Source organism: Misgurnus anguillicaudatus, chromosome 8 (assembly GCF_027580225.2).
Source record: "Misgurnus anguillicaudatus chromosome 8, ASM2758022v2, whole genome shotgun sequence".
NCBI lineage: Eukaryota > Metazoa > Chordata > Actinopteri > Cypriniformes > Cobitidae > Misgurnus > Misgurnus anguillicaudatus.
This window is the reverse complement of record NC_073344.2, coordinates 14,520,828-14,547,074: the sequence shown is the minus strand read 5'-3', so window position 1 is coordinate 14,547,074 and position 26,247 is coordinate 14,520,828. Positions and strand designations below refer to the sequence as shown.

Below are 26,247 nucleotides of genomic sequence, written 5' to 3'. Positions count from 1 at the left end.
ATTTTAAGTTAAACACATTTATAAACATGTATTTGGTTCTTTGAAATGGTTTTATTTTACAAACTACTGAAAAGAAATAAGATTTCACAGTCAACCATGGCAGGCCATTTAATAATTTCAAAGGATCTTATTCCAAGCATCTTTTTCCAAAGAAATACAGAAGAAAGACAAATCATCATGCACGTACCAACATAGTAAAACATTCATAAACAAACTTTTCCACTCATTAAGAGGCATCCCAACAAGACAACCATATGGACAAGCAATGTTTAGACAACCGTACACTGCTGTAAGCATTTCAGGGCAGCTGGAAGCACTTTTGTATTGAAGATGTCATCCTTGAATAATGATGGCTTCATATCCCTGCAAGAACAGTGACTCAAATTAAATGGGAGGAGTAACAGTATGACTCAGTGTTTGGCCAAAAGAATTATGGGCCACTTGGGACAGGACTGTGCAAAGGAAGGGTGTGTATGTATATAAGGCACATACGACGAGTCTAAAACAGAGGAAGAAACATCAGCAGAGTTGTGAAACGTACAGCTTGAGCGAATCATGTCTCAGGTAAGAGATAAGAAAACCTGATATCTGTGTTTATGTCAGCAGGGGGAGGGAGATGAGGGCGCGATGAAGAGGCCTGAAGTGAAAGCGGATGATCTGATTGGTGCAAAGGATAAACTTGCCTCTGGGACAGAGGTGAGAGGAAAGACCTTTGAAGTAATGCAGGAATGCGGTGAGTGAAGCAGTTAATGTTTGCTATTAACTTTAATAAAAGAGGTTAAATAGTGGATCCTAGTAACTTGAGCAAAGAAGCTTCTGTGTGTTTGTGTGTCCGGTTTATTATTTTCCACTCCATATATAGTAAAAACGCAGTACAACACACACATACCGTTGGTATACAGATCTCCCTGTCTTGTTGTCTTACATTTTGCAAATCATTTTTATTAACACTTTACAATAGGGTTCCATTTATTACATTAGTTCATGCACAATAAGCAATGTTTAAGACTTTTTTAAATCTTAGTTTTAGTTATGTTAGATTTCCCTTTTTCATCCTCGCTGCCAAATTGATGACTGCACAGCGACAACTGACCACTTCATTGTGTACTTGCAGCAATGTTAAATTCTATAATACCCTATAGTATTCACTATATTCTATATAGCATATATTTAGTATAATATATTACTGTAAGAGAAGTATGTTTCCTTTGTTATGAATTGGCCATGAAACATGTACAGTATACACTCACTTAAAGGATTATTAGGAGCACCAGTTCAATTTCTCATTAATGCAATTAACGAATCAACCAATCACATGGCAGTTGCTTCAAAGCATTTAGGGGTGTGGTCCTGGTCAAGACAATCTCCTGAACTCCAAACTGAATGTCAAAATGGGAAAGAAAGGTGATTTAAGCAATTTTGAGCGTAGCAACCATTTCTAGGGTTTACAAAGAATGGTGTGAATAGGGAAAAACATCCAGTATGCGGCAGTCCTGTGGGCAAAATGCCTTGTTGATGCTAAAGGTCAGAGGAGAATGGGCCGACTGATTCAAGCTGATAGAAGAGCAACTGTGACTGAAATAACCACTCGTTACAACCGAGGTATGCAGCAAAGCATTTGTGAAGCCACAACACGCACAACCTTGAGGCGGATGTACTACAACAGCAGAAGACCCCACCGTGTACCACTCATCTCCACTACAAATAGGAAAAAGAGGCTACAATTTGCACAAGCTCCCCAAAATTGGACAGTTGAAGACTGGAAAATGTTGCCTGGTCTGATGAGTCTCGATTTCTGTTGACACATTCAGATGGTAGAGTCAGAATTTGGTGTAAACAGAATGAGAACATGGATCCATTATGCCTTGTTACCACTGTGCAGGCTGGTGGTGGTGGTGTAATGGTGTGGGGGATGTTTTCTTGGCACACTTTAGGACCCTTATCGGCAATTGGGCATCGTTTAAATGCCACGGCATTGTTTCTGACCATGTCCATCACTTTATGACCACCGTGTACCCATCCTCTGATGGCTACTTCCAGCAGGATAATGCACCATGTCACAAAGCTCAAATCATGTCAAATTGGTTTCTTGAACATGACAATGAGTTCAGTGTACTAAAATGGCTCCCAGAGTCACCAGATCTCAACCCAATAGAGCATCTTTAGGATGTGGTGGTGCGGGAGCTGCGTGCCCTGGATGTGCATCCCACAAATCTCCATCAACTGCAAGATGCTATCCTATCAATACGGGCCAACATTTCGAAAGAATTCTTTCAGCACCTTGTTGAATCAATGCCACGTAGAATTAAGGCAGTTCTGAAGGCGAAAGGGGGTCAAACACAGTATTAGTATGGTGTTCCTAATAATCCTTTAGGTGAGTGTATGATGAATTTTCATCTGTCTTCATCAGTATATTATATATGCTAAAATTTACTCATTACAGAAAACAAAAACACCCTAAAAAAGGCACTTTGTAAAGATACAGTAGCTGATATTGAAACAGTTTCTGAAAGTCTTTTTCTGCAGTTCTGTCAGAAGGATAATATATATAAGTTACTGTTTTCTGTCTGTTATCAGAACAAGCTGGGAAAGTCGCTCCATCAGTGTTCAGCAAAGTTCGCTCAGGATCTGAGACGGCTTTTAACAAACCCACCAAAAGAAAGTGACACCATCTACACGCTCAATACTTATTATACAGCTCATGTATGATATAACATGTTGTTCTTAAATACTTCATATACACTTAATACTTTTCAGAAAAAAGGTACAAAAAATTATGACTGGGGCGGTAGATTTTTAAAAAAGTACACTTTTGTACCTCAAAGGTACACATTGGTACCATACCATTTTGGTAGAGATATGTACCTCTAAAATGTACATATCTCTACCAAAATGGTACATATTAAAGGGATAGTTCACCCAAAAATAAAAAAATCATTCAAGAAAAAAGAATACTATGGGAGTGAATGGAGCTCATGATCGGTTTGGTTTCAAACATTCCTCAAAATATCATCTTTGGTGGTCATCAGAAACTCATACAAGTTTGTAACAACGTGAGGGAGAGTAAATGATGACAGAAATGTCATTTTTGGGTGAACTATTCCTTTAAGTATTGTTCCAGTGACAACTTTTGTACCTTTTCTCTGACAGTATACTTAAATACCATTTCACTAGTTTTTTATTTTTTTAGTAAATCCTAATCATAAATTTGCACTAAAGTACTGTAAATATGAATTTACTTATATTTACAATTAATATAGATTCATTTGGGCTGACATTTTATGATTGCAAAACCAGTTAAATACATTATTTTTGTATTCTTATTTTTTGACACTTTCATGTGCAAAGTAAGTTGATAATGGGTGACAAACATGCTTGTAAATGAAGTATTGCTACAATACTGTTGTAACCCCAAACTTTTGCTTTTGTGTGATACTGCACCCCTGCTTATAGTTATCAATATAAGTTCCAAAAACACTCACCAAATATATAATTATTCGGTTCACCTTTAAAACATGTTTTTGTTTCAAATTAGAAAGTATATAAATTTTGTGTGACAAATGAAATTTGTAATAAAAGAACATTCATGTTTAATTCAATACCATTTGTATTTCACATTGCTTTCAAAAAAAATTTTTTTTCACAACTAAAGTCAAACAAAAAGACATGAGACAGGACAAAGAGGGAGATGATCATACTAAAATGAAGAATTCAGGTGATCTGGGAATGCTATAAGAGAGAAAAGGTAAAACAATACAGTAGCTGCAGTTTGCTCTTTGATTGACTCTGTGGCTGTCATACTGTTAAAACTTCCAATGTGAACTAAAGAGCCAGTAAAGAAAATATAAGAGTAAGCAAGAGAGAGAGTGCTGAAGTTATTTCATAAACTTTGTGTGCTGGTCTTGTAGGATCTTTGCAGAAGACTTGGCATCATAGAAGAGTTCATTAATTTCTTCGACGTGTTCTTTTTCGACAACCTCCTTCCCCTGAACTCTTGCCAGAAGACTGGCAGGGGTCAGCAGCTGCATAGCATATCTGAGTGTACACACAAAAAAACAAAAATTAATTGTATAAATTATAAAATTACTGCACTGTAATATGACAGCTCAATGTTTTTCAACTGTATATTTTAAAAGACGGTTTGATATTCTAATCTTACCTGAGTGTAGTTTTAGTACCAATCTCTCCAAGGTGAGATATAGCCTCCTCGCTTACGTTGATGCCTTCTGTCTGAGCTCGGATCTTAATGATCTACAGATCACATGCAAGTTAAACAAGTTTTTACTGAAGTTTTGTTTCATATTCACTATACAGAAAAAAAACACGAAAGCAAATGGGGACTGAGATTGTCTATAACATTTAGTATTTCTTAAAGAAAGGTTTGAGCTAATAAACGTATAAGCTGCAATTTTTGGTTAACTGTTCCTTTAAAAGACTACTAATTTAAGCAACTGAAATGTTCACGTGTTGCAGTCTGCAGACAGCACACCTGTTTCATTTCTTGTGGCGTGTACAGCATTGTTCTGATGATCATGACTCGATCCAGTAGATCCAGAGGAATACCGTGAGGTGAGCTGATATCTTCTGTGCCCCTAAGAACAAAACAGACAAACCTGTTGAGCAACTACACATTGCAAACCAATGTCGAAATTATCCTAAAACTGCTATTATAAAAACCCACCTGATAAGGCAGTTTCCTCGGTTGGATGCGAACACGACTATGGGAGCGATGGAGCTCTCCAGAGCTCGGTGAAGATAGGTGAAACACTCGATGTCCAGCATGTGAACCTCATCGATAAACAGAACGCCGGGTACCAGCTCCGCTACACCCTGATCAATGTATTTGTTCACCACCTTATTGATCTCTCCTCGCAGTTTATCTGCAAAATTATACAGTTATGCATGTTAGTTGCAGATTGATAAATGTATGCATTTTGTAAAAAAAAAGGCTTAAAGGGATAGTTCAAGAATTAGTCCATTTTCTAAAAAAAACAAATCCAGAGAATTTACTCACCACCATGCCAACCAAAATGTTGATGTCTTTCTTTGTTCAGTCGAGAAGAAATTATGTTTCGTGAGAAAAACATTCCAGGATTTTTTTCATTTTAATGTACTTTAATGGACCCCAAAACTTAACAGTTTTAATGCAGTTTAAAATTGCAGCTTCAAAGGACTCCAAACGATCCCAAACGAGGCACAAGGGTCCCATCCAGCGAAACAATTGTCATTCTTGGCAAGAAAAATAAAAAATATGCACTTTTGAACCACAACTTCTCGTCTTCCTCCGGTCCTGTGACGTGCCAGCGCGACCTCACGTAATTGCGCAATGACGACGAAAGGTCATGTGTTACATATATGAAACGCACATTCGCGGACCATTTTAAACAATAAACTAACACAAAGACATTATTAGTATCATTCCACATACAACAACGTCGGAACGGTCCTCTTTCTCCACACTTGTAAACACTGGGGCGTAGTTTCGCATACGTCATCCGTGACCTCTTGACGTGATGACGTATTACGTGAGGTCTCGCTGGCGCGCCACAGGACCGGAGGAAGACGAGAAGCCGTGGTTTAAAAGTGCATATTTTTTATTTTGCTTGTCAAAAAATCGTTTCGCTAGATAAGACCCTTATGCCTCGTTTGGGATCGTTTAAGGTCCTTTGAAATGGCAATTTTAAACTTCATTAAAATTGTTACGTGTTGGGGTCCATTAAAGTCCAGTAAAATTAGAAAGATCCTGGAATGTTTTCCTCAAAAAACATAATTTCTTCTTGAATGAACAAAGACATAAACATTTTGGATGACATGGTGGTGAGTAAATTATCTGGATTTTTTTTTAAGAAAACTGACTAATCCTTTCACCCAAAAAATGAACTTACTCTCACCTTGTTACAAACCTATATAGTGAGGAATGCTTGTAACCAAATTCATTTATCCTACTATGGAAGTCAATGGGGCTTCTGATTGGTTTGGTTACAAACATTCCTCAAAATATTTTCTTTCGTGTTCATCTGAACAAAGAATTTATAAAAGTTTGAAACAACGAGAGAGAGAGAGAATTTTCATTTTTGGGTGAACTATCCCTTTAACAGTATAAATAATCCATAAGTAGATTTATTTACCAGTGATTTCTGTCTTTTTGGGCTTCATTAGTTGACCCATCATAGAAAGTATGTCTTGACCTCCCTGAAAACATAAAACAGGTACATGCTTAAAACTTCTGCATTCCATTTGAAATGTTTTAATAATCCGAGGCATATTTCTAGGAAGTGTGTGGATACCTGAGGTCTTGCATTAGCAATATCCAGATCATGAAGTGTAACATCCTGAATAATCTCTTTCTTCTTGTGTACGTCGCCTTTTGGTAGTGGTACGTACTCTTCTGCCTCTAAATCGAACTCTGTTGCAAAGGTATCGCATCGTCCTTGCCTCTTCACACACAAAAAAAATATTTCAACGTGGAATGTAATGAAACCCATCTGACTACCATTTAGTTGGACACATGAGACAGCAAAAAATATGTCTGTACCTTGACTGCCCCACTGTTGGCTTCAATGTAGATAACATCACCGACCTCCACTCTCTCCTTTTGCAGGCTTTCATATATACTGGGATCCAACTGCAAACATAAGAGTATATAGCAAATATAGACCCATTGCAAAGTATTGTGTGTCAACCGTTTAACATGCAATGCTTCCACAACTTTCCCAAGCTCACCTTTAACTGTTTGGTGCCCTTTGCAGTCTTCAATCCGATAATGACATGACTGACAGTTTTGCCATAGCCCCCCATTGGGTTCTCAGTCTCGCATGGGGTCAGTTCAGTAACCTCTCCTTCATACACTTCTTTAGTCTCTTTGATACGCAGTCCTGTATGCACAAAGTAACAGTTTTAGATGGATACAACACATAATTTTAAACAAACCATTCAGTTACACACTGTACAGGTATATAATTTACTTAAAAAGTAAACAGGTATTGAATTTTGGGTAAAAGCTCACCTATGGCTCTTCTGAAGTTTTCCATTAAGACCTCAGTTTTTTTGATTTCTGATGAATACACTTCACTGCCCACCATAGGACAGAAAGGAACCTTATTACCCAATTCCTGTGCTATGGCCAATGCTAGAGCAGTCTGCAAGGTACAGAATTAGGATTAACAAATAAACATATACATTAAAGACAGCTTTTAGCAATGACTAATATAATAAAGCATTTGGTAGATACCTTTCCGGTTCCTGGTGGCCCTGCAAGTAAAACAGCTCGGCCAGCCATCTTTTTAGCACGGATCAGCTCCACAATGATGCCACAAGCCTAAAAAACAGGAATGATTTGTTTATAACGTGTAGTCATTTTTAAATCATTAGTAACAAGAGTCTAAATAAAAATGTGGTGGTAACTGTCAAAAATACAAAAACATAAATATAGTACCAATTGGTACCATTATGGTACCAATATTGTACCAATGATCTGTTAGTTATTATAAGCCAAATGATACCACACAATACATTATACAAGACAATTACATTCATAAGTATACAATATTTTGATTAGAAATTGTAAATCTGGTATTTAACTTAAATGCATGTGCATTTTAATAAACTAACGTTATATCAATATCCATCTAATGTAAAATCACGTTTTCAGACTTATAGCTTCCTTTTTTTCTCGTGAAAAGCCTCAGCTTCATGACTTTCTGTACATATAAAGGTAATACACGTCAAATCTTCTGGTTACAGTACCTCTCTGGCAGTCTCCTGTCCCACCAGCCCGGACGCGGACTGTTTAGCATTACCGGCCTCATCCAGCCCCAATCCCTTCACATGGCTGTGAGAGGCGATGCGCTGGGTCTTCATTGTGCTTTTCACTTCCTCGATCTTCATCTTTCTTTTAGCTTAATCAAAACCTTTTAAACGTGCATCAAAATCCTGAAGCCTATTTCAGGTAAGACCGTTAAAATCAAACACAAGAGACGCGCGTTTCCATGTGGGTTACCAAGGCAATTTGAGGAAGTACCGCCTCAGCGACAGTTTTTAGTCTTTCTTTGCAACGATTGGCCAACGTACTCAATCTCTGTTAATTTATTGGACGACTCGGTTGTCTGTCTATAGCTTGAGATCCCGCCCCTTTTCTTTTCGTGTGTCTGTATGAAATGATGTAGTGAAACAAAGGCAACCGACGTCGGTTCCACAAAATATATCCCTTATGTATGTTTGCCAAATAAATAGTTATATGTGTAATTTATATGTTAAAACTTCGAAACATGTACTTTTTTATAGTTTATAAATTATTTGACTGTTAGATATGCAAAAAAACCTTCTGAGGTGAAGTGGAACCTTTGAACTGAGTTAGCTTTTACGTCAGGGTTTAATTTTTAGCAGCGCAGGAAGATCAGCTGCTGTCAAATTCAAGCAAAGTTGCAGTACAAATAAAGACGTTTATCGCGTAATTGAAATGCTTAAATAAAAAATACAGTAGATATTGGTGAATTCCACAGAATTAAAGAAACTTGGTTTGTTGAAAGTTTCATATTGGCTGTTGAGATTGTGTTGCCGTCAGTAGTTCAAAGTCTGCGCGTTCATTCAGCGTAAACAACGTCGTGCTGTATTGATGGCAGATCCCGGTAACAGCTCCACTCTCCCCAAAACGCTCAACTTTAACGTCGGTGTCCTCGGCCATGTGGACAGCGGCAAAACGTCGCTTGCCCGGGCGCTTAGCAGCACCGCATCCACCGCAGCTTTCGACAAGAACCCGCAGTCCAAAGAGCGAGGCATCACGCTGGATCTCGGGTTCAGTGCGTTTACAGTACCTTTTCCTGAACACCTAAGTAAAACTTGCGGGGACCGAAAATATGAGAGCCTCCAGTTCACACTGGTCGACTGCCCGGGCCATGCCTCCCTCATACGCACCATAATCGGGGGTAAGTGGATAAATTACATGAATAGGTCATATATGGATATATGGGTGTTACTTATATATATACCCCCAACATTTTTGTGGTTTAAGAAATAAGTTTGTCATAAATCTACATCTACAGTTTTATGTAGTATTTAGTGAGTCAGGTGTTGCCGAAATGTTTTGTTTGTAAAAATTAAAGACCCCAAGATAATACTTTGTTGATTAAATTGGCATATATGCATGGATTTTACACAAGAAGAATCATCTATCTTTAAATGAATGACAACCAATAACTACTAACTAGTATAATACCAACCTCTCAGTACTTTCATGTACTCTGTCCATCACCACCACTTGTAGCCAGAAGATGGAGTATGTGTGTTTCTCTAAAATGTACAGTATGCTTTAAAGGGGACATTTTACAAGACTTTTTAAAGATGTAAAATAAATCTTTGGTGTCCCCAGAAGAATACATATGTGAACTTTTAACTCAAATACCATTTAGATAATTTATTACAGCGTGTAAAAATTGCCACTTCGTAGTTTTGAGCAAAAATGTGCCGTTTTTGGGTGTCTCCTTTTAAATGCAAATGAGCTGATCGCTGCACTGAATGGCAGTGCCGTGGTTGGATAGTGCAGACTAAGGGGCGGTATTATCCCCTTCTGACATCACAAGGGGAGCCAAATTTCGCTTGCAGAGAATGGTTTATCAAAACTAAGTTACTGTTTTTTTTTCATGTTTTCTAGATCAATAGAAGCACTGGGGACCCAATTATAGCACTTAAACATGGAAAAAATCAGATTTTTATGATATGTCCCCTTTAAGGTAAAACAAATAAAATATCTAAAAATAATAATAATAAAAACACAACAAAAGAATAATAATTTTGTTATTTTGTCTTCAGATAGTGTCAAGTAATGCATTTCATTAAATTAAAAACAAAAATAATTTTCCATTAATGATACTCATTTGTTAACTTCAAAGTAACTTACATGCCTTTAGTACTCTTTTGTACTGAAAAATGAAAGTCCAAATGTTTTGTACAGTTGACTAGACAATCTTTTTTGTCTTTTTTATTTAATCTTTTTATATTGTTAACCTGCAGGACCAAATGAACTAAGAAAACCTTATGTACGGTGAGAGTGAAGCAGGGGAAATGAGACATTTAGTAGACTATAATTGCATTGATGACAATTGTGTGTATGACGTGTGTGCATTGATGGCACATGTGGTTGATTAAGGCGAGAAGAGGGCAATTCAAAGATCCAATTCAACTTCCTCTCACCCACCCAAAGGGGATCTCTCAAGAAAGAATGAGAGGATGGGAAAAGAGAAAACCTGTCCTGTAACCTTTTTTAAAAAAATCTTAGTTTTTTCCTCTAATGCATTTTTAAATAATTTGCAGTGATTATTTTATCTCTCTGTTTATTAATAAATGTTATAAGTGTTTAATTCACTCTTTTCTCTATGTATTTGTTTTAGGCGCTCAGATCATTGATCTGATGATTTTGGTGGTTGACATTGTCAAAGGTATGCAGACGCAAACAGCAGAGTGCCTTCTGATAGGTCAGCTCACCTGCTCCCGCATGGTGGTCATCCTCAACAAAATCGACCTGTTGCCTAGTGACAAGAGACAAGGGGCCATTGACAAGATGACCAAGAGGATGCACAAAACTCTTGAGAACACTAGGTACACATTATCAAGCACATGGTTGTTCGATTGACAGTATTACCCTGCTAAAAAAAAACAGCACAGACCTGCATGCCATTTTTTACGCTGGTTTGTGGTGGTTTGTGCTGGTCTAGGCCTAACCACAGTGTTTACCAGCAAAACTTAGCAGGTGACAAATTTTTTTTTGGTGACTGATGGAGGAAGTGGTACTTAGTTCAAGCATTTAAACAAAATGGGGCGGTTTCCCAGGCAGGGCTTATCCTAGTCTCAGACTAAAATGCATGTTTGAGCTGTAGATATATAGATATGCATTGGATGTTCAGCAAAGCCTATATGCTTAACCTTCTACATTTTTAGCTTCTATCCTGAATGTGAATTTTTATTTGCTTGCTTGCCAGATTTAAAGACTGCCCTGTGATTGCTGTGGCAGCAAAACCAGGTGGTCCTGAGGCTCCTGATACAGAGGAGGCACAAGGAATCACTGATCTTATAGAAGTAAGTTAATATGCACGTTCCCAACAATACATATTCATAATCGGGTGATTCTCACGAAATTAGACTTGCGAGGTGTCATGAAAGATTTTGATAATAAATGTAAATGCTATCAAAATAAGCATACAGTTATATTTTCATGTACTATTTTGCACATGGTTTCAAATGACATCATAAAAAACAATTTTGTTGTTTTTTCCACATTTAAGGGGAAAATTTTCATTACCGCAACATGTCCATGACTGGATTTGGGTTCATTGACATGGAAATATTTCTTAAATTAAAAAATCTAAAAAAATTAAAAGCTTCAGTGATTGTTATACTATAAACATTTACAGTAAAGAAACATGTGGTATTTGGTGATAATTGGTTAAATGTAGTGACAATAATAAGGAATATAAATGTGTCCAAGACCGATTTTCTCAACAGTTCGCAACAATTTTCAATCATTGTTTAAGCCCTCAAGGAACTAACATTTTAAAAAGAAAATTGTTGGAAGGGACATAATTGACTGTGACACTCAAGATGGCTACAAGGTAAGCAGTTCTTATTTTTTCTCTCCAGATAAAAGTTAAAATTTTGTTTTTTATAGTACCTAGACAACTTTTTAGTTCTCATTACCTAAACATTAGTTTGTACATGCATATATTTAATGTAATATCATGTTGCAGTAATGATAATTTTTGATAATGCTAATCTAAAAAATGTAAATAATTCTATAGTAAATATTTATTAAATATTCTAAAAATAATGAATATAGTAAGTTCAAAAGAATAAAATCTTATATGTGCAAAAAAACTGGCTTGAAAATTCTGATGCTGGACACCTTCTAAATCTGGATTTTGTGAGAATCACCCAATTGAGTTTACCATTGACAGCTTTACATGAGGATCCAAAATTGTGAGATCACATTCAGAGTATTAAAACGTCATGTCTGGTTAGGACATGATGTCAGACTTTTGGACTTTGTGTTTGTGTTAAATGTGAACCATCTTTTTTAATGGTGTTTTTTTCTGTGTGCATTAAGTTACTGAAGGCCCAGGCCTTCCTCCCTCATAGAGATCCATCAGGGGCTCTTCTGATGGCAGTAGATCACTGCTTTTCCATCCGTGGCCAGGGAACAGTCATTACTGGCACCATCCTACAAGGATCGCTCAGCGTCAACGATACTGTGGAGATACCGGCTTTAAAGGTCACTGATATCTAGACACAATGTAATTAATTAAGTGTACACAAAGAAGGCAAATAATTCCATCTTTTTTATTTTTTTATCTTGTTTATTTTCTCAGGTTACCCGCAAAGTGAAATCTGTCCAGATGTTTCGTAAGCCAGTTTCCAGTGCCATACAGGGTGACCGGGTTGGTGTGTGCGTGACACAGTTTGACCCAAAGCTGTTGGAACGAGGTGTAGTATGCACACCGGGTTCTTTACGAACTCTGTACGCTGCTGTTATATCCGTCCAAAAAATCGAATACTATCGCGGTGCGCTAAGCAGCCGCGCAAAGTTTCACATCACCATCGGACACGAAACCGTCATGGCGCGCATTTCGTTCTTCAATCGAGTGCTTCCCGGGAACCAAAATGGAGACTCCCAAGACTCTTTCTCTTTTGCCTGGGAATTTCACCACCTGGATGAGTATTTGACTTGTCAGGCAGAAGGTGAGGGACGGGAGCCACAGCAATGGGCGTTGCTCGAGTTCGAAAGGCCGGTCACGTGTCCCCCGCTCTGCTTAGTGATTGGGTCACGGCTGGATTCGGATATTCACGGTAACACATGCAGGCTCGCCTTTCACGGAAAGCTGCTGGAAGGGTTCGAGGACAAAAACTACACGGAAACAGCGCTGCCTCGACTCAAAATCAGCAAAAACAAGCAGAAGGAGGGGGCGGTGGAACGGGTATGTTTCAGTTCAATAAAATTAGTGGTATATAAGTTTTACATAAATTCTACATTGATTCTGGCCCCAATTAAAACTTTTTATATTTGGTCAGGTGACTGATGACTACACTGTGATTGGTCGAAACCTGTTTAAGAAGGAGACCAACCTTCAGCTGTTTGTGAATTTAAAAGTTACACTGTCGACTGGAGAAACGGGGACTATTGAAGGTGGCTTTGGACAGAGCGGCAAGATCAAAATCAGAATACCAGGTAAACAAAACGGACACACTTTCGATTACATGGAGAACAACCTACACACGTACATAAACAACAGTGGCGGCCGGTGACTTCTTTTTTCCAGGGTGCACGATGTGAAGTTCGTCACAACATGTATGTAGCCCGTCACGTGTGTGGCTCGCAATTGCAAAATATGTGTTCTGCGCGTCGAGTGAACCTAGTACATCATGTGTCTTGTCAAAATTAGTGCCTGCTGCAGATACGGGTTTATGATAAAAGAGACGCTCGCGTTTGCCAGATACTCGCATAATCTCATGCGTAATCAGAGTTTACTGTTAAGTGAGAGTGTTGCATGTATTTTGGGAACGTGAGCGTCTTTTTGATTATAAGCGGTTTTGACGCGTGTGCAGCAGGAACTTATTTTGACAAAAAAACGTGATGCACATGGTTCATGTGACGCAACAAACACATATTTTGAAAACACAAGCAACACACATGACACTCCGAACACACATTGAATTTGCGACCCTCGGAAGCGCAGTCATGAACCGCTACTAATAAATAACATATATATAAGCCGCATACATGCTTCACCTCTGTCATACTTTCTTTTTGGCTAACCAAAGTTTTACTTGTGCTTAAAAGACATAAAAATTACACTACACTATGTAAAAAACTGGCATCAATTTCTTAAACCGCTAGGCTTTTTGTATACAGTAGGTGGGCCTCATGCACATAAATATACGTGCAATTGGACCAATTAGGAGAACAATTCAATAGACAGAACATCATAGCAACTGCTATATAAAAACTTAGCAACCATTCTATACCATAGTGACGCCCTACTATAGAAAACAAAAAAAAGCCGGCTAACTTCAATACTTTTCCGTTTCAGAGGGTTTGAAAGAAGAAACCAAGCAGCTTCTGTCCTCTACCTCTAAGAAAAAGGGCAAGGGTGGGACCAAAAATGAATCACCCAAATCAGAGGAAACCAAACATGACTCTCAGCCAGTCACCATTCACCTGAACTTTAAACGTTACATTTACGATCCCCATAAAAAAATGGTGCAGTCCTGACACTCACAATGGTGATTCTGGGTGAGACCACTTAAGAAGAGTGCAAAGGGGAGGTTGCAAAAACAACAGCGTGCTGACTAGTCATATCAAATTCGGAATATATAGTAATATGGTGCGAGTTGGCATCTTTTGTTTATGTTTTCTTTGCGTGCAGAGCTTCTATTCTTTTACTTTACATATGGAATAGTTAAATCAAATACAGGGAAAAGGCATCTTTGTGACACACCATGGATTTCTATTAAAGATGTTGTTTGATTGGTCTGATAGGTTTCTTTTAGGTTAGATTTTTATTGAAAATCTATATGAGAGTATGCATAGAGGTTTGTACGTATACACACATCTTTCTTTTGGAAAACACACATTTATAAATGCTCATTTTTCCAATCCACAACTGTGTATGTGTGTGTGTGTGCTAGTGCCTTGTATTTGTATGCAAATGTGATTATTTTTCAATTAAATAAATAAATAAAGATAGAGAAATACAACTCAGAAAAAAACAAGGCTTAACCTTTAAAACAATTTAATCATTGTTTATGATTTTGCATTACAGATTTGCATATCTATTCCTGCTTCATTTTGGCAAAAAGCAACTGTACCTAAATACTAAATGCCACCTGTATTAAACTTCCCTGTTTGTACCTGACACTGCAGGTGTGATAAAGCCTTTACTGTTATTTACAGAATTGCTAAAACGGTGAACTTTTTGATGGAGTTCAAACATGACTAACCACATACTGTATCACTTCAATCTCTCTTACATATTGTTTTTGACTAACAAATGTGCTGTCATAGTTTGATTGGCAATACTTACAGTTTTGACTCTGGTTTGACTTTAATGATCTAACTGACGCTGAGGTTTCTAATCTTACTAATCGTGTTCCGTGCGTCAGACAAGAACGTCTCTTTTATCATTAACTCTTTCAACGTATATGCATCAGGAAGGGAAGGGTTCTTTGGATGTTAAAGGCTCTTATTGGAACCATTTAACCAAAAATGCACTTTAAAAATATTTTTTTGCACTTAACCCTTATGGGTTGTTAGGGACATTTTTGGTCTTAATTTGGCCACAACTTTCTCTGTGTTTCAGCAAATGGAATGATTTTGGTGACAAATCTTACATTGACACATATTTTCAGAAAATGTTTTGAAATTACAAAAACCTCAACAATATACCGTGGTCTTATTTTCGTACACGAAAAAAGCCACTAAATTAAACGACTGTAAAAATGTATGATGAATTTTTTGGTTTTTTTTGCATAAATCTGTTAATCAACCTCAGTACTGATCAAAACTACCAAATGTTTACAAAAATTCCATGATTTTAACTTTTTTCACAGTCTTGGGCATGTCAAAGATTAGTAAAAACATTTTTAGTTTTTTGTGTAGCATCAGATTTTATTTTTTTCTCCCTAATTAGTTGCTCTTGGCTTTTTGCCCCATTTACTTCTAATATAACGGCATTTTTTTGGTTGCAAAGCCATGACACCATATAGTCATGCATTCTTGATTGTTGGTGGTTTTTCCTTTGCAAAGAGGTAAAATTTGTCATTTTTATTGTTGATCCCCATGTGGCAGCATTAACCCTTAAGTAGGCCTGTGCAAAAAAACAGCTTAATTTCTGGCTTGTACACTAAAAAAATCTCAGGTTGCACATGATTGAATTAAGTTTTCTTAATTATTTTTTTAAAAAGTTGTTGGATCTACATAATTTAATTATGTACACCAGTTCAACATGATTGAATCAAGTTTTCTTAAAATGAAATTAATTTTAACCTAATTCAATTATGTGCAACCGATGTCCAGAAGTTTTTTTTTAAGTGTACATTGAGTTATATGGAGTTTTACAGCATATTTGTGTGTGTGTGTGTGTGTGTGTGTGTGTGTGTGTGTGTGTGTGTGTGTGTGTGTGTGTGTGTGTGTGTGTGTGCGCCTGGTAATTATCACGCTGTAGGGACCAATTGTCCTCACAAAGATAGGAATACCAGTATTTTTTACATTTTGAGGTCCCCATGAGAAAACAAGCTTATAAATCAAACAGAATGATGTTTATTGAAAATCCAAGGTATAAGAAAGGTTTCTGTGATAGTGGGGTTAGGGGAAGGGAATAGAATATATAGTTTGTACAGTATACAATGCATTACGTCTATGGAATTTCCCCACAAAACAAGGAAACCAGAATGTGTGCGTGCGTGCGTGCGTTCAATAACAACCCACAAGGGTAAGTTTTTAAGTTTAATCAATTTGAAATGATAACTAATTTCAACTCTTGATTAGTGGGGAGTTGATCTAAAAAATTAAGTTGAAATAACTTAAGCTAATTCAACTTCATTTTTATAATTTATTGCAACTCCTCGCTAGTCAAAAAAGTTTAAATTAATTGTAAATTCAAGTTGGTTAAACTTAAAAATTTAAGTACAAGGAATTTTTCTTCTATGGCATTGTTAAGAATCTTTATTTTTAGGAGCGTATAGGCCTCATCTGGATATGCTTTGGAAGCCAAGCCCTCTCTATTTTATTTCATTGCGCCATTTTTATTTAAATTTCACTAAGCAAAGACATGTCTGATATCTGCCTCTCTTTTTATTTATTTAAGCAATACGATCTCTTTCCTATTCCGTCACCCCATTGCGCCCCTTTCCTTTTTAAAGTTTGCATCCATGATTTGATGAACTATTAAATCAAGCTATGCTTCAAGTTTTACTGAGTAAAATTCCAATACGTTTTTATGCAATTAAGTGTATACACTCTCAGAAAAAAAGGTGCAAGAAGGTATTCTTATACCTTTTGAAGGTATACAAGTTCAAACGGTACACGTTTGTTTCTAAAAGGTGCATATTTGTACCATAAAGGTACATATCTGTACCAAAATGTTACATATTAGGACTTGGTAATGTCCCAGTGACAAATTTTGTACCTTTATTTCTGAGAGTGTAGAACAGTTGCCTGATGTTGTCTGTAGACTGACTGTGTCGCTCTTTTTTGGTGTAGATCAGAGGTTCATTGTATGTGTGTGTTCTACTGTGCATTAATATTAATGAAGTGGAGTTACACATCTCTCATTAATTACAACAGGAAAGAGGCAGAATGCTCAGTTAAACGCTGCAGGCATCAGAGCACTGTGTGTGTCAAACAAAACACAATGACGTTCATGCCAAATTCGGCCCGCTTAGTGTTTGTGACATTGACTCCTGACATTTTTAAGTACACACACACACACACACACACACACACACACACACACACACACACACACACACACACACACACTCTAGTTTTCCTCCAGTGACTCTGATAGAAATCTCAGTCTTTTATTTTGTGTGTGTGTGTGAGTGCATGCGTGTTCTTGCCTTTGATATGACAGCTTGAGTCTGTTAACCTCTGCAATCAGGGTCCTTCATCAGAGAGGTCTTTTAGAGTGCCTGTTTAAAATTCATAACGAATTGAAAGGGAAGAGGGACAGAAAAAGAATAGAGGAAATAAAGGAAATTAAAATAACATGCGATTTCCCACGAGGTTGGAGCTGCAGATTGTCTGCTTCCTGACCCCTGGACCGGCACTGATCTTGAGATGAGACCAAATACGGGTGTAAAGTCACGCTCTGTGTTTGAGTTACCACTAACATTAATGCTATCAACTTCATCAGTACGGGCGGTTGGCATTCGTCTGTGTGCGTTTTTAATTATTTTCTTTGAACTCAGAATTGTTGCCCTGAAGTGCTTTCTCTCTCTCTCTCTCTCTCTCTCTCTCTCTCTCTCTCTCTCTCTCTCTCTCTCTTTCTCTCTCTCTCTCTCCTTCTTTCTTTAAACTTACTAATTTTCCCTCTCCAACTATTTGGTTAAAAGGTGGATTCTGCAATAACAGTGGCACATATGCAGAGGGCAGTAGTAACCCCAGATTCAAGAGTAGTCATTTAGCATAACTATGACTTGTGAATACTCAAGGTTAGGGAACAAATCGTTATTCCTTAAATATTAAACTCTTGTGCATAACTTGTCCTGAACTGCTTGCAGTAGAAATGAACGATAACGCAAATCCTGCTTTTTTATTAGGACATTATTAATTATTATTTTTAAAATTTTTGGATTTAAAGAGCCAGTAATTTCAAGCGTCCTGTCACTGTTTATAAGGCCCGGACAACAGGTTTAAATGCATGCAAGGTCAAAAAACACTAATAACAGTAATTTTCTCAAAATATAAATTTAAAATTACCATTTCCAGAGATCCCCAAACGAGGCGTGTGAAGCCGTTCAACGACTCAGTCTGCCTAAACCCCACCTTTCAGTAGCCTACTCTGCTCTGATTGGTCAACTGACAGAGTCTCTGCACCGATCAGTGGCACAGACCAATAAAAGTGCAACATGAATTGACCTAGTGCTAACATGATTTACATAATTAATCCAAGCAATAAAAACGATAGAAAAGAACATTTTACACTAATTTAAGCATTTATGTAAGCTAACCGGATCATGGCAAAACCGTAAGTGAGCATGCGTTAGCTGCTTGCTAATGTGACTCTCTGACAGTAAATTAAGAGTTTAAACAAAGACATCATTCATCATTAATCCAAGCAATAAAAACAACGATAGAAACTAACAATTTTACACTCATTTAAGCATTTATGTAAACTAATCGGGTCATAGCAAACCCGTAAGTGCAGCATAAGCCGCTTGCTATCGTGACTCTGATAGTATATAGAGTTTAAACAATGACATCATTCATCATTAATCCAAGCAGTAAAAACGACGATATAAACTAACAATTTTACACTCATTTAAGCATTTATGTAAACTAACCGGTTCATAGCAAAACCCTAAGTGAGCATGCGTTACGTTAACACTTTGCTAATGTGAATCTCTGGCAGTATTTTAAGAGTTTAAACAACGATATCATTCATCATTAATCATTAATCCAAGCAGTTAAAACGACTATAAAAACTAACATTTTACACTCATTTAAGCATTTATGTAAACTAACCGGGTCATAGCAAAACCCTAAGTGAGCATGCGTTACGTTAACCGCTTGCTAACGTGACTCTCTGGCAGTATTTTAAGAGTTTAAACAACAATATCATTCATCGGGCAAGCAGTGGCGGAACTAGAATTTTTTTAATGGGGTGGCCAGGGGGTGGCCATAGCTACTTTAGGGGGTCCATAGTCCATTAAAGAAAATGACATGTAACCATGTATCAAGAAAGCATAAATGAATCTTTTGATCGCATTAGATGTAAATATAATAAGGGTGAATTTTAAATCGTTCTACTGTATTTCTTACATCTGATTTCCTGTTTGTTAAAGGGATTTACCCAAAAATGAAAATTCTGTCATCATTTTCTCACCCTTATGTTGTTCTAAACCTGTATTTTATTTTAATAAACACAAAAGAAGATATTTTGACAAATGATGGTAAGCACACAATTAATGGTATATCCATTGAATTCCATTATGTTGTTTTATTCCTACTATGGAAGTCAATGGTTAACAGCTGTGTGCATCATTTATCAAAATATCTTATTTTGTGTTCATAAGAAAAAAGAAATTCGTACAGGTTTAGAACAACATAAGGATGTAAAAATGAATTGAATTTTGTGAACTATCCCTTTAATGAAGCAAAAGATCAGGAAATCTAAACTCCATGATAAACCTTAAACTTACTTCAAATAGCAGAGCTCAACACAAAGGATGTTTGGATTAATCTTTATTTACGAAGATACAGAAGATGCAAAAGTTTTCTTTTTTTTATATATTTAATTAACTTTAATGACAGAGAGACTTACAGGTTAAGCTAAGACCGTATGCAATAAAATGTTTATTCGTTTAAGACGTACAGTAACCAAATGTTTAGTATAAAGATCACCAAGACAGCTATTTTGACATTATGAGCATTTGTCCGTTTAAGCCAAAAAGACGCGAATATGAAGTCGTTTAAGCTCTGGCTGTGCACGCGCACTATCGGAAATGCGCGTCGCGCTTTCAAGTTCAATGTGGCAATCCAGTCGAATTAACAACCATACAGTAGCCTATAAAGATCACGTCAAGAATGAAAACATGGTGCTGGGTTTTTTTGTAAAAATAATGGGCAATCTTAGATTCAGTCCACAAGACAATTACCACACTTCCAGCATATACGGTGAAAATAAATCATGTAGCTAGTATTAGCAAAATGTACGACTTCACTTACATCATTTTAAAGATTCCAAGCATTATGTAGACATGACATTTATCTTCTGATGGTAGGAAAAGTATTCGTTAAGTAACAGTAATTTTTCTGAAGCGTTTTTGAAAAGACGTCACTGATGGAGAGATAACAGAACGCGCATTATGTATATTTTCCTAATTTTGTGAAAAGCACAACATTCAGTTTTATAGACACACAAAAAATGACACTTGAACGTTTTAAATGATGTATAAATCATATCTGTATGTCCAAAATCAGCAGAGTAATCCAAGTCTCTTTGCGCAGTGATTGAAAAATAAAGAGTTTGCGCCGCGACCGCAGGGAGGATTAAGTGAAAGTAGCGCATTAAATTTGGGGTGGCACACGGGGTGGCCATTGACATGTCAAGGGTGTCCAGTGCCACCCTGGACACCCCTCTGGCTCCGCCACTGCGGGCAAGGCTGTAGGCAGAGATTATATCTCGTGTGATGTGGAAGCGTTTGTGTGACGTGGAAAAAGTCAGGCAGGAGATCCAATCCATATAACGACTCGTTTCAGCGATTCAGAGTCGACTCCCTACTTTAGAAGCCAATAACTTTATTAATCGTTCACCCTACCCTTTCAAAACATCCTAATATTTAGGTACAGATATGTACCTTTGAGGTACAAATATGTATTTTTTAAGTACCAATATGTACCTTTATGGTAAATATATGCACCCTTTAGGTACAAAAGGGTACCGCCCCAGTCACCTGTACCTTATTTCTGAAAATCTAGAAACTTGGGTAGGCTTGTGATTCGAAAAATCAACTACTTATTAGGGTTCCCTAAAAACTGAATGCTAAGAAATAATTAAAGAGAAACTATCCTCCGATTCACGTTTTTACAGTTCCTTTAGTGTGTACCGTAAGTGTGTATTAGTACCTGTTAACAATATGCAAAACGTACAAACCCCAAAGTAAACAATGACGCGAGTTATCATCTCCAACGTAAATCTCTTTACTTTGGACTACAACAAACACACGGATTGTAGGCAACAGTTTATGAGCCTGTTGACGTGGACAAGACCGACATTATCCTCCCGCTTTGACTCGCAGCCTGTAAATTAACTCCTGTCAGCATTGCATTGTGAGCGAATCTTTCAAACATGGTAAGGAGCATTTCCGGCTGACTTCAGAGGTATTCAGGCCAATCACAACGTACAGATTAGCTGGTCAATCAGGGACACAGCGCTTTTAAGATCAATGACCTTTGTACAAAATCAGAGCGTTTGAGGAAAGCAGGATATCTGGAGCTACAAAAATGTATACGCTATGTGGAAAATAATGATGTTTTTTAACCATAAACCACACAAACACATTGTATTATAAAAAATAACTTTTAGTTCTTTTTAGCAGTGAAACATGTGCAATTTAAAACATCCTTTAGCATGGTGGCAGCAAGTTTTAAACAATGACTGAGAAAACAAATGAAGGCAGTCTGCAAATAATTACTGTGTTCCTATAGCTCAATTGGTAGAGCATTGCGCTAGCACCGCAAAGCTCATGGGCTTGACCCTGCCTGGATCACACATGCTGATAAAATGTATACCTTGAAATGTATACTGTAAGTAGCTTTGATTAAATTTGTCTGCCAAGTGCATGCATACATGTATTTGTGTATTTGGTAACAGCTAATTGTTTGTAGCTCTGATTTCTGAATGTATTTACACATGTGTTTGTAATTTATCTTATTAGGGATGTTATTGCAACAAGTTTCTGGATTTGTTTTCATTTATAGCAGCAAACAGTGAAACTACTAGTCATAATAAGTGAATGTCAAAATGTTTTGTACAGAGAAGATCAATAAATCAATGACTTGTGCAATTGAGCAGGTCATCAATCCATCTATAAATCAATAAAGCTACTGTTAGAGACTCTGTACTAATCACATTTTTGCTGAAAGAGCTTTTAGCCAGATCTAGCACCCCTGTACTCCATTTTATAGAAAAAAATCTAAATTTCAATTAGTTAAAAAATCCTGCAGAATTTTTATACACAAAAACAACATAATATACATGTATTGCGTTCGCAGTGCAAAACGTCATAGGTTCGAACCCAGGGAACACACATACTGATAAAAATGTGAAAAAAATTTATTCCTTTTAATTCACTGTATAGTTGCTTTGGATAAAAGCCTCGCCAAATGCATAAATGTAGTTGATGTTACCAATAATTTTTTTATTTATGAGTTTCACTTTTGTAGAATTATTACACCAAATTATTTTCTAGAGCATGGTAATAGCAATACCATTGTCATGGGTTTGATAGGAATTCATGAAGTGTACATCTTGAATGCACATCACTTTGGATAAAAGCGTCTGCCAAAAGTTAATATTTTATTTAGGTTTTAATACTCTTAAATGGAAGTGATTTCAGGCTATTGTACAAATATTGTACTATTTTCTCTCTCTCTCATACACACGCACGCACGCACACACACATTGTATATCATGTTTCCTTGTGAGCTGAAGTCCGTCGTCTTCAAAGAGTCATAAAGTAACACAGTCTTATAGCACAGAGGTTTACCTCCACAGTCATGTAACAGATTCATTCAAGAGATGTTTTGTTCTGGTCCATTACCCCATTCCCTTATTTTCTTCTAATGCATTTTATCTCTGTCGCCCCTTTGTTCTTTGTTACCTATTCTTTATGTTTGCTTTGTTTGGACCTTTATGTTCATACAACCTTTTGCCCACACCTTCCTTTGTCTGCTTTCTCTGTTCTTCACATTTCTTCCAGGTCAGGCTTCTCCACAGCAGCATTGTTTCAGTTTTCTACTGAAAAATTTAGCTTTTGTCACATAGGTATTTTGTCTGCCTTGTCTCACGTGCAGTATGAGAATTTGATCTTAATAAAGGCTTAATAAAACATTAAGCCACAAGTCGTTGTATATGTGGGCGGTGTTCTTAGCACTTACAGAACTTATTGCTTTTATGAAACACCAGTGACATAATAAAAGACAATTGATGTTTAATTTTTTGTAATTTATTATTTCTAAAAATCTATATAATTTGTTTGCCGATCATAAAGGAACAATCTGTGTTTTACTAAAAAAAATGATGTGTTCATTTTTAAGTTAATGCACTGCGAATTAATCTTCACCCCTAAAAATTAAAATGTCCTTGTTCAGCTGTATTAAAGACCATCTTTAACAATCCACAGAACTTTTATGTTGCACAATTATTATTATTTTAAATTATAAAATTATAAAAATTATTTTTTTTAAAGTAAATGTGCCAATAAGTGTTTGTTTCTTGCTTTTTGAAGTTTTTATGCAATTGTTTAAGAGTGCATCAAACTGTCATTCTACATTTCGCAATCAATTTGTTGACACGAATGACAGGCACTTTTAAAAGGAAATTACAGAGGTCATTCTGTTTCTGATCAGGTCGCACACAACCACAGTCAGACTCCGTTGAACAAATAGTCAGCACGGTAAAAGCCTACCACAACCATTACAAAAAAGACTAAACAAATTAGCAGGCTCTCCATCTTATCTTTGAGCGATAAACAGGCAGCTATTAGATTACAGCTATTAAATTAGAAACAATTTCTTGTTTACCAAAATTTAGCATTTCTAAAAATGGGTATTCAGATTTAAAATTAATACATTATTTTAAGGGCTCTGTAATTTGTCATTAAATTATTATGTGCTTCTATAGGCAGTTTGCATGTTTCCGTATCTCTGCATTTGCCTCTGTAAAGTCAAATAACTTTTTAAAGTGTATTTAAATCTAACCCCCCTGCCTCCGGCCTACTTTCTTGCCTCTAAGGTTTCCCCCAGGACAAAAACGCTAGAACAGAGAAAATAAAAGAGAAAGGGAAAAGAGAAGCAAGCAGATCTGTTACTTCATCACAACTTCACCTCCTCACACCACACAAACTGTCCCTCGAGAGGGGAACCGAACACTTACAGTTGGTGTTTGTCAAATAAGAGATTGTTCTGACACAGAGGATGAATTAATTTACCTGCTAAACAGGAAGAAAAGGAAAGAAAGAGGATAAAGGGAGTTGAATGTTGCCTGACCTGTGTTGGATAGGAGGGTTTTGTTGTGTCCCAGATTTGAAACAGAATGTTTGCAAATAGCTACATCAGTTAGGTCAGATGCTATCTTATGTAGTACGCTAATGTTGTTAATCAAGATTAAAGCAAAACAAATATATAAAGCTTATATTTATTTTTATCACATAAGAAAAAAATAAAAATCTGGCAGATTGAGGGTACACTGTATGCAGCATGAAGTTTTGATTTGTGATAAGTTGATATAACTTATAAAAACAAGTTAAAATTGTTTAACTAAATTTGTTAAGTTAAAGTAACAAAAAATATATATGTTGATTTGACGTTTTTTACAGTGTAGAGATGCATGGAAATTGTATGGTAGAATATTTGAATGATGAGACATGGTGAAAAAATAATAGCTTGCCAATATGACAAAAGCAAAAGGATTACAGATAGCCTAAAATCTCTTTCATATTTGACCAAATGATTTAGAAGTGTGTACATCAAACCTATAGTAGAAAAGTTAACATATAAGTATATTTGCAATTTAGAGAAAAATGGCTTTAATGAAGATGGCCATCACTGTAAAAAATGCTTTGCTGCCTTAAAAATTTTTGTTGAATTAACTGGGATTTACAAGTCATTTCAACTTACTATTATTTATATAGACTAAAAATTAGTTTTTATAACTACAGGTGAGTTGTTATAACTTATAAAATTGAGTTGACTTTTCTCAACTGTATTTTGTGAATTGTGACAACTTATCTCTGTTGACATGACTTGTAAATCTTAGTTGATTTAGCGGGGAATTTTGAGGCAGCAAAGTATTTTTTACAGTGCAGTGGCCACTCGTGACTGCTCATCTGAGGGGTGCAAATTCAAAATAAGTGTTCAGAGTGTCATGTGTGTTGCTCGTGTTTTTAAAATATGTGTTTGTTGCTGTCATGTGAACCATGTGCATCACGTAACGTTTTGTCAAAATCAGGGCCTGCTGCACACACGTCAAAACCGTTTATAATAAAAGAGACGCTCACGTTCACAAAATACACGCAATACACTCCCTTAACAGTAAACTCTGATTACGCATGAGATTATGCGAGTATCTGGCAAACGCGAGCTTCTCTTTTATCATAAACCTCTTAGACGCGTATGCACGCATGCAGCAGGCACTTATTTTGACAAGACGTTGACAAGAAATTACAAACCACACACATGACGGGCTACAAACATGTTGTGACGAACTTCGCATCGAGCGCCCTTGAAAAAAAGAAGTCACCGGCTGCCACTGGTAAATACAGTTTGGTATTGGGACCTAAACCCAACATTTACACATTTGACAGACACTTTAATCCAAAGCGAATTAAATGCTGAATATTTTTTAGTTAAAGTCCGATATTAAATGTGTTTTCAGTTTGTCACACCACAGAAAAATGTGTTGTTATTTACCGCCAAGTAAATAAAAATAAGTTATCAAAATTTGTAAAAACAGACAGGATTCTCTGCTCTCAAACGGAGGGTGTGTGTTCGATGTCGGCCTTAAAACCCTGCCCACTTGCGGGATAGCTTTCTTTTTTACTATCAAATAGGCTACTAATGCAACCTGAATGGATGCTCGCGATCGTTTTAAGGGGCTGCAGTGCATCATCGACCCACTGTTTTAGCCCCGCCCAAAAAATCCTGAACGCAGAAATGTGGAAAAACTGTTTAACGATATAACTCCATAATTCAGTACTACGTAGTCTGTTTGTTGGATAATCACCTCTTATTATTTAACTTTTGGCAAATAAGACAAA

The 26,247-nt window shown here is 36.7% G+C and overlaps 3 protein-coding genes across 4 annotated transcripts; 2 read left to right on the top strand and 1 right to left on the bottom strand.

Annotated features, from left to right (window-relative positions):
• Window positions 1–403: 403 nt before the first annotated feature.
• mustn1a (musculoskeletal, embryonic nuclear protein 1a) lies at window positions 404–3,599 on the top strand. Of its 2 annotated transcripts, none has more exons than XM_055213352.2 (3): window positions 404–564; window positions 604–733; window positions 2,578–3,599. In XM_055213352.2, the coding sequence occupies exons 1-3, from the start codon at window positions 556–558 to the stop codon at window positions 2,664–2,666; spliced, it is 228 nt and encodes a 75-aa protein (XP_055069327.2). In that variant the 5' UTR covers window positions 404–555; the 3' UTR covers window positions 2,667–3,599. The 2 variants fall into 2 exon arrangements, with proteins under 2 accessions (XP_055069327.2, XP_055069328.2); XM_055213353.2 differs by having other exon boundaries at window positions 407–564; window positions 607–733.
• Window positions 3,590–8,035, bottom strand: ruvbl1 (RuvB-like AAA ATPase 1). The gene is made up of 11 exons (XM_055213346.2): window positions 7,747–8,035; window positions 7,232–7,318; window positions 7,007–7,139; window positions 6,724–6,875; window positions 6,536–6,625; window positions 6,288–6,437; window positions 6,129–6,192; window positions 4,682–4,880; window positions 4,490–4,592; window positions 4,160–4,251; window positions 3,590–4,035 (listed from the first exon to the last, which is right to left on the bottom strand). Exons 1-11 carry the CDS (start codon window positions 7,885–7,887, stop codon window positions 3,876–3,878), a joined length of 1,371 nt encoding a protein of 456 aa, XP_055069321.1. The 5' UTR covers window positions 7,888–8,035; the 3' UTR covers window positions 3,590–3,875.
• A 183-nt stretch (window positions 8,036–8,218) lies between these two features.
• Window positions 8,219–14,900, top strand: eefsec (eukaryotic elongation factor, selenocysteine-tRNA-specific). The gene is made up of 7 exons (XM_055213345.2): window positions 8,219–8,924; window positions 10,386–10,593; window positions 10,974–11,070; window positions 12,095–12,259; window positions 12,357–12,962; window positions 13,057–13,213; window positions 14,076–14,900. The coding sequence occupies exons 1-7, from the start codon at window positions 8,615–8,617 to the stop codon at window positions 14,255–14,257; spliced, it is 1,725 nt and encodes a 574-aa protein (XP_055069320.2). The 5' UTR covers window positions 8,219–8,614; the 3' UTR covers window positions 14,258–14,900.
• The last annotated feature ends 11,347 nt before the right edge of the window (window positions 14,901–26,247 follow it).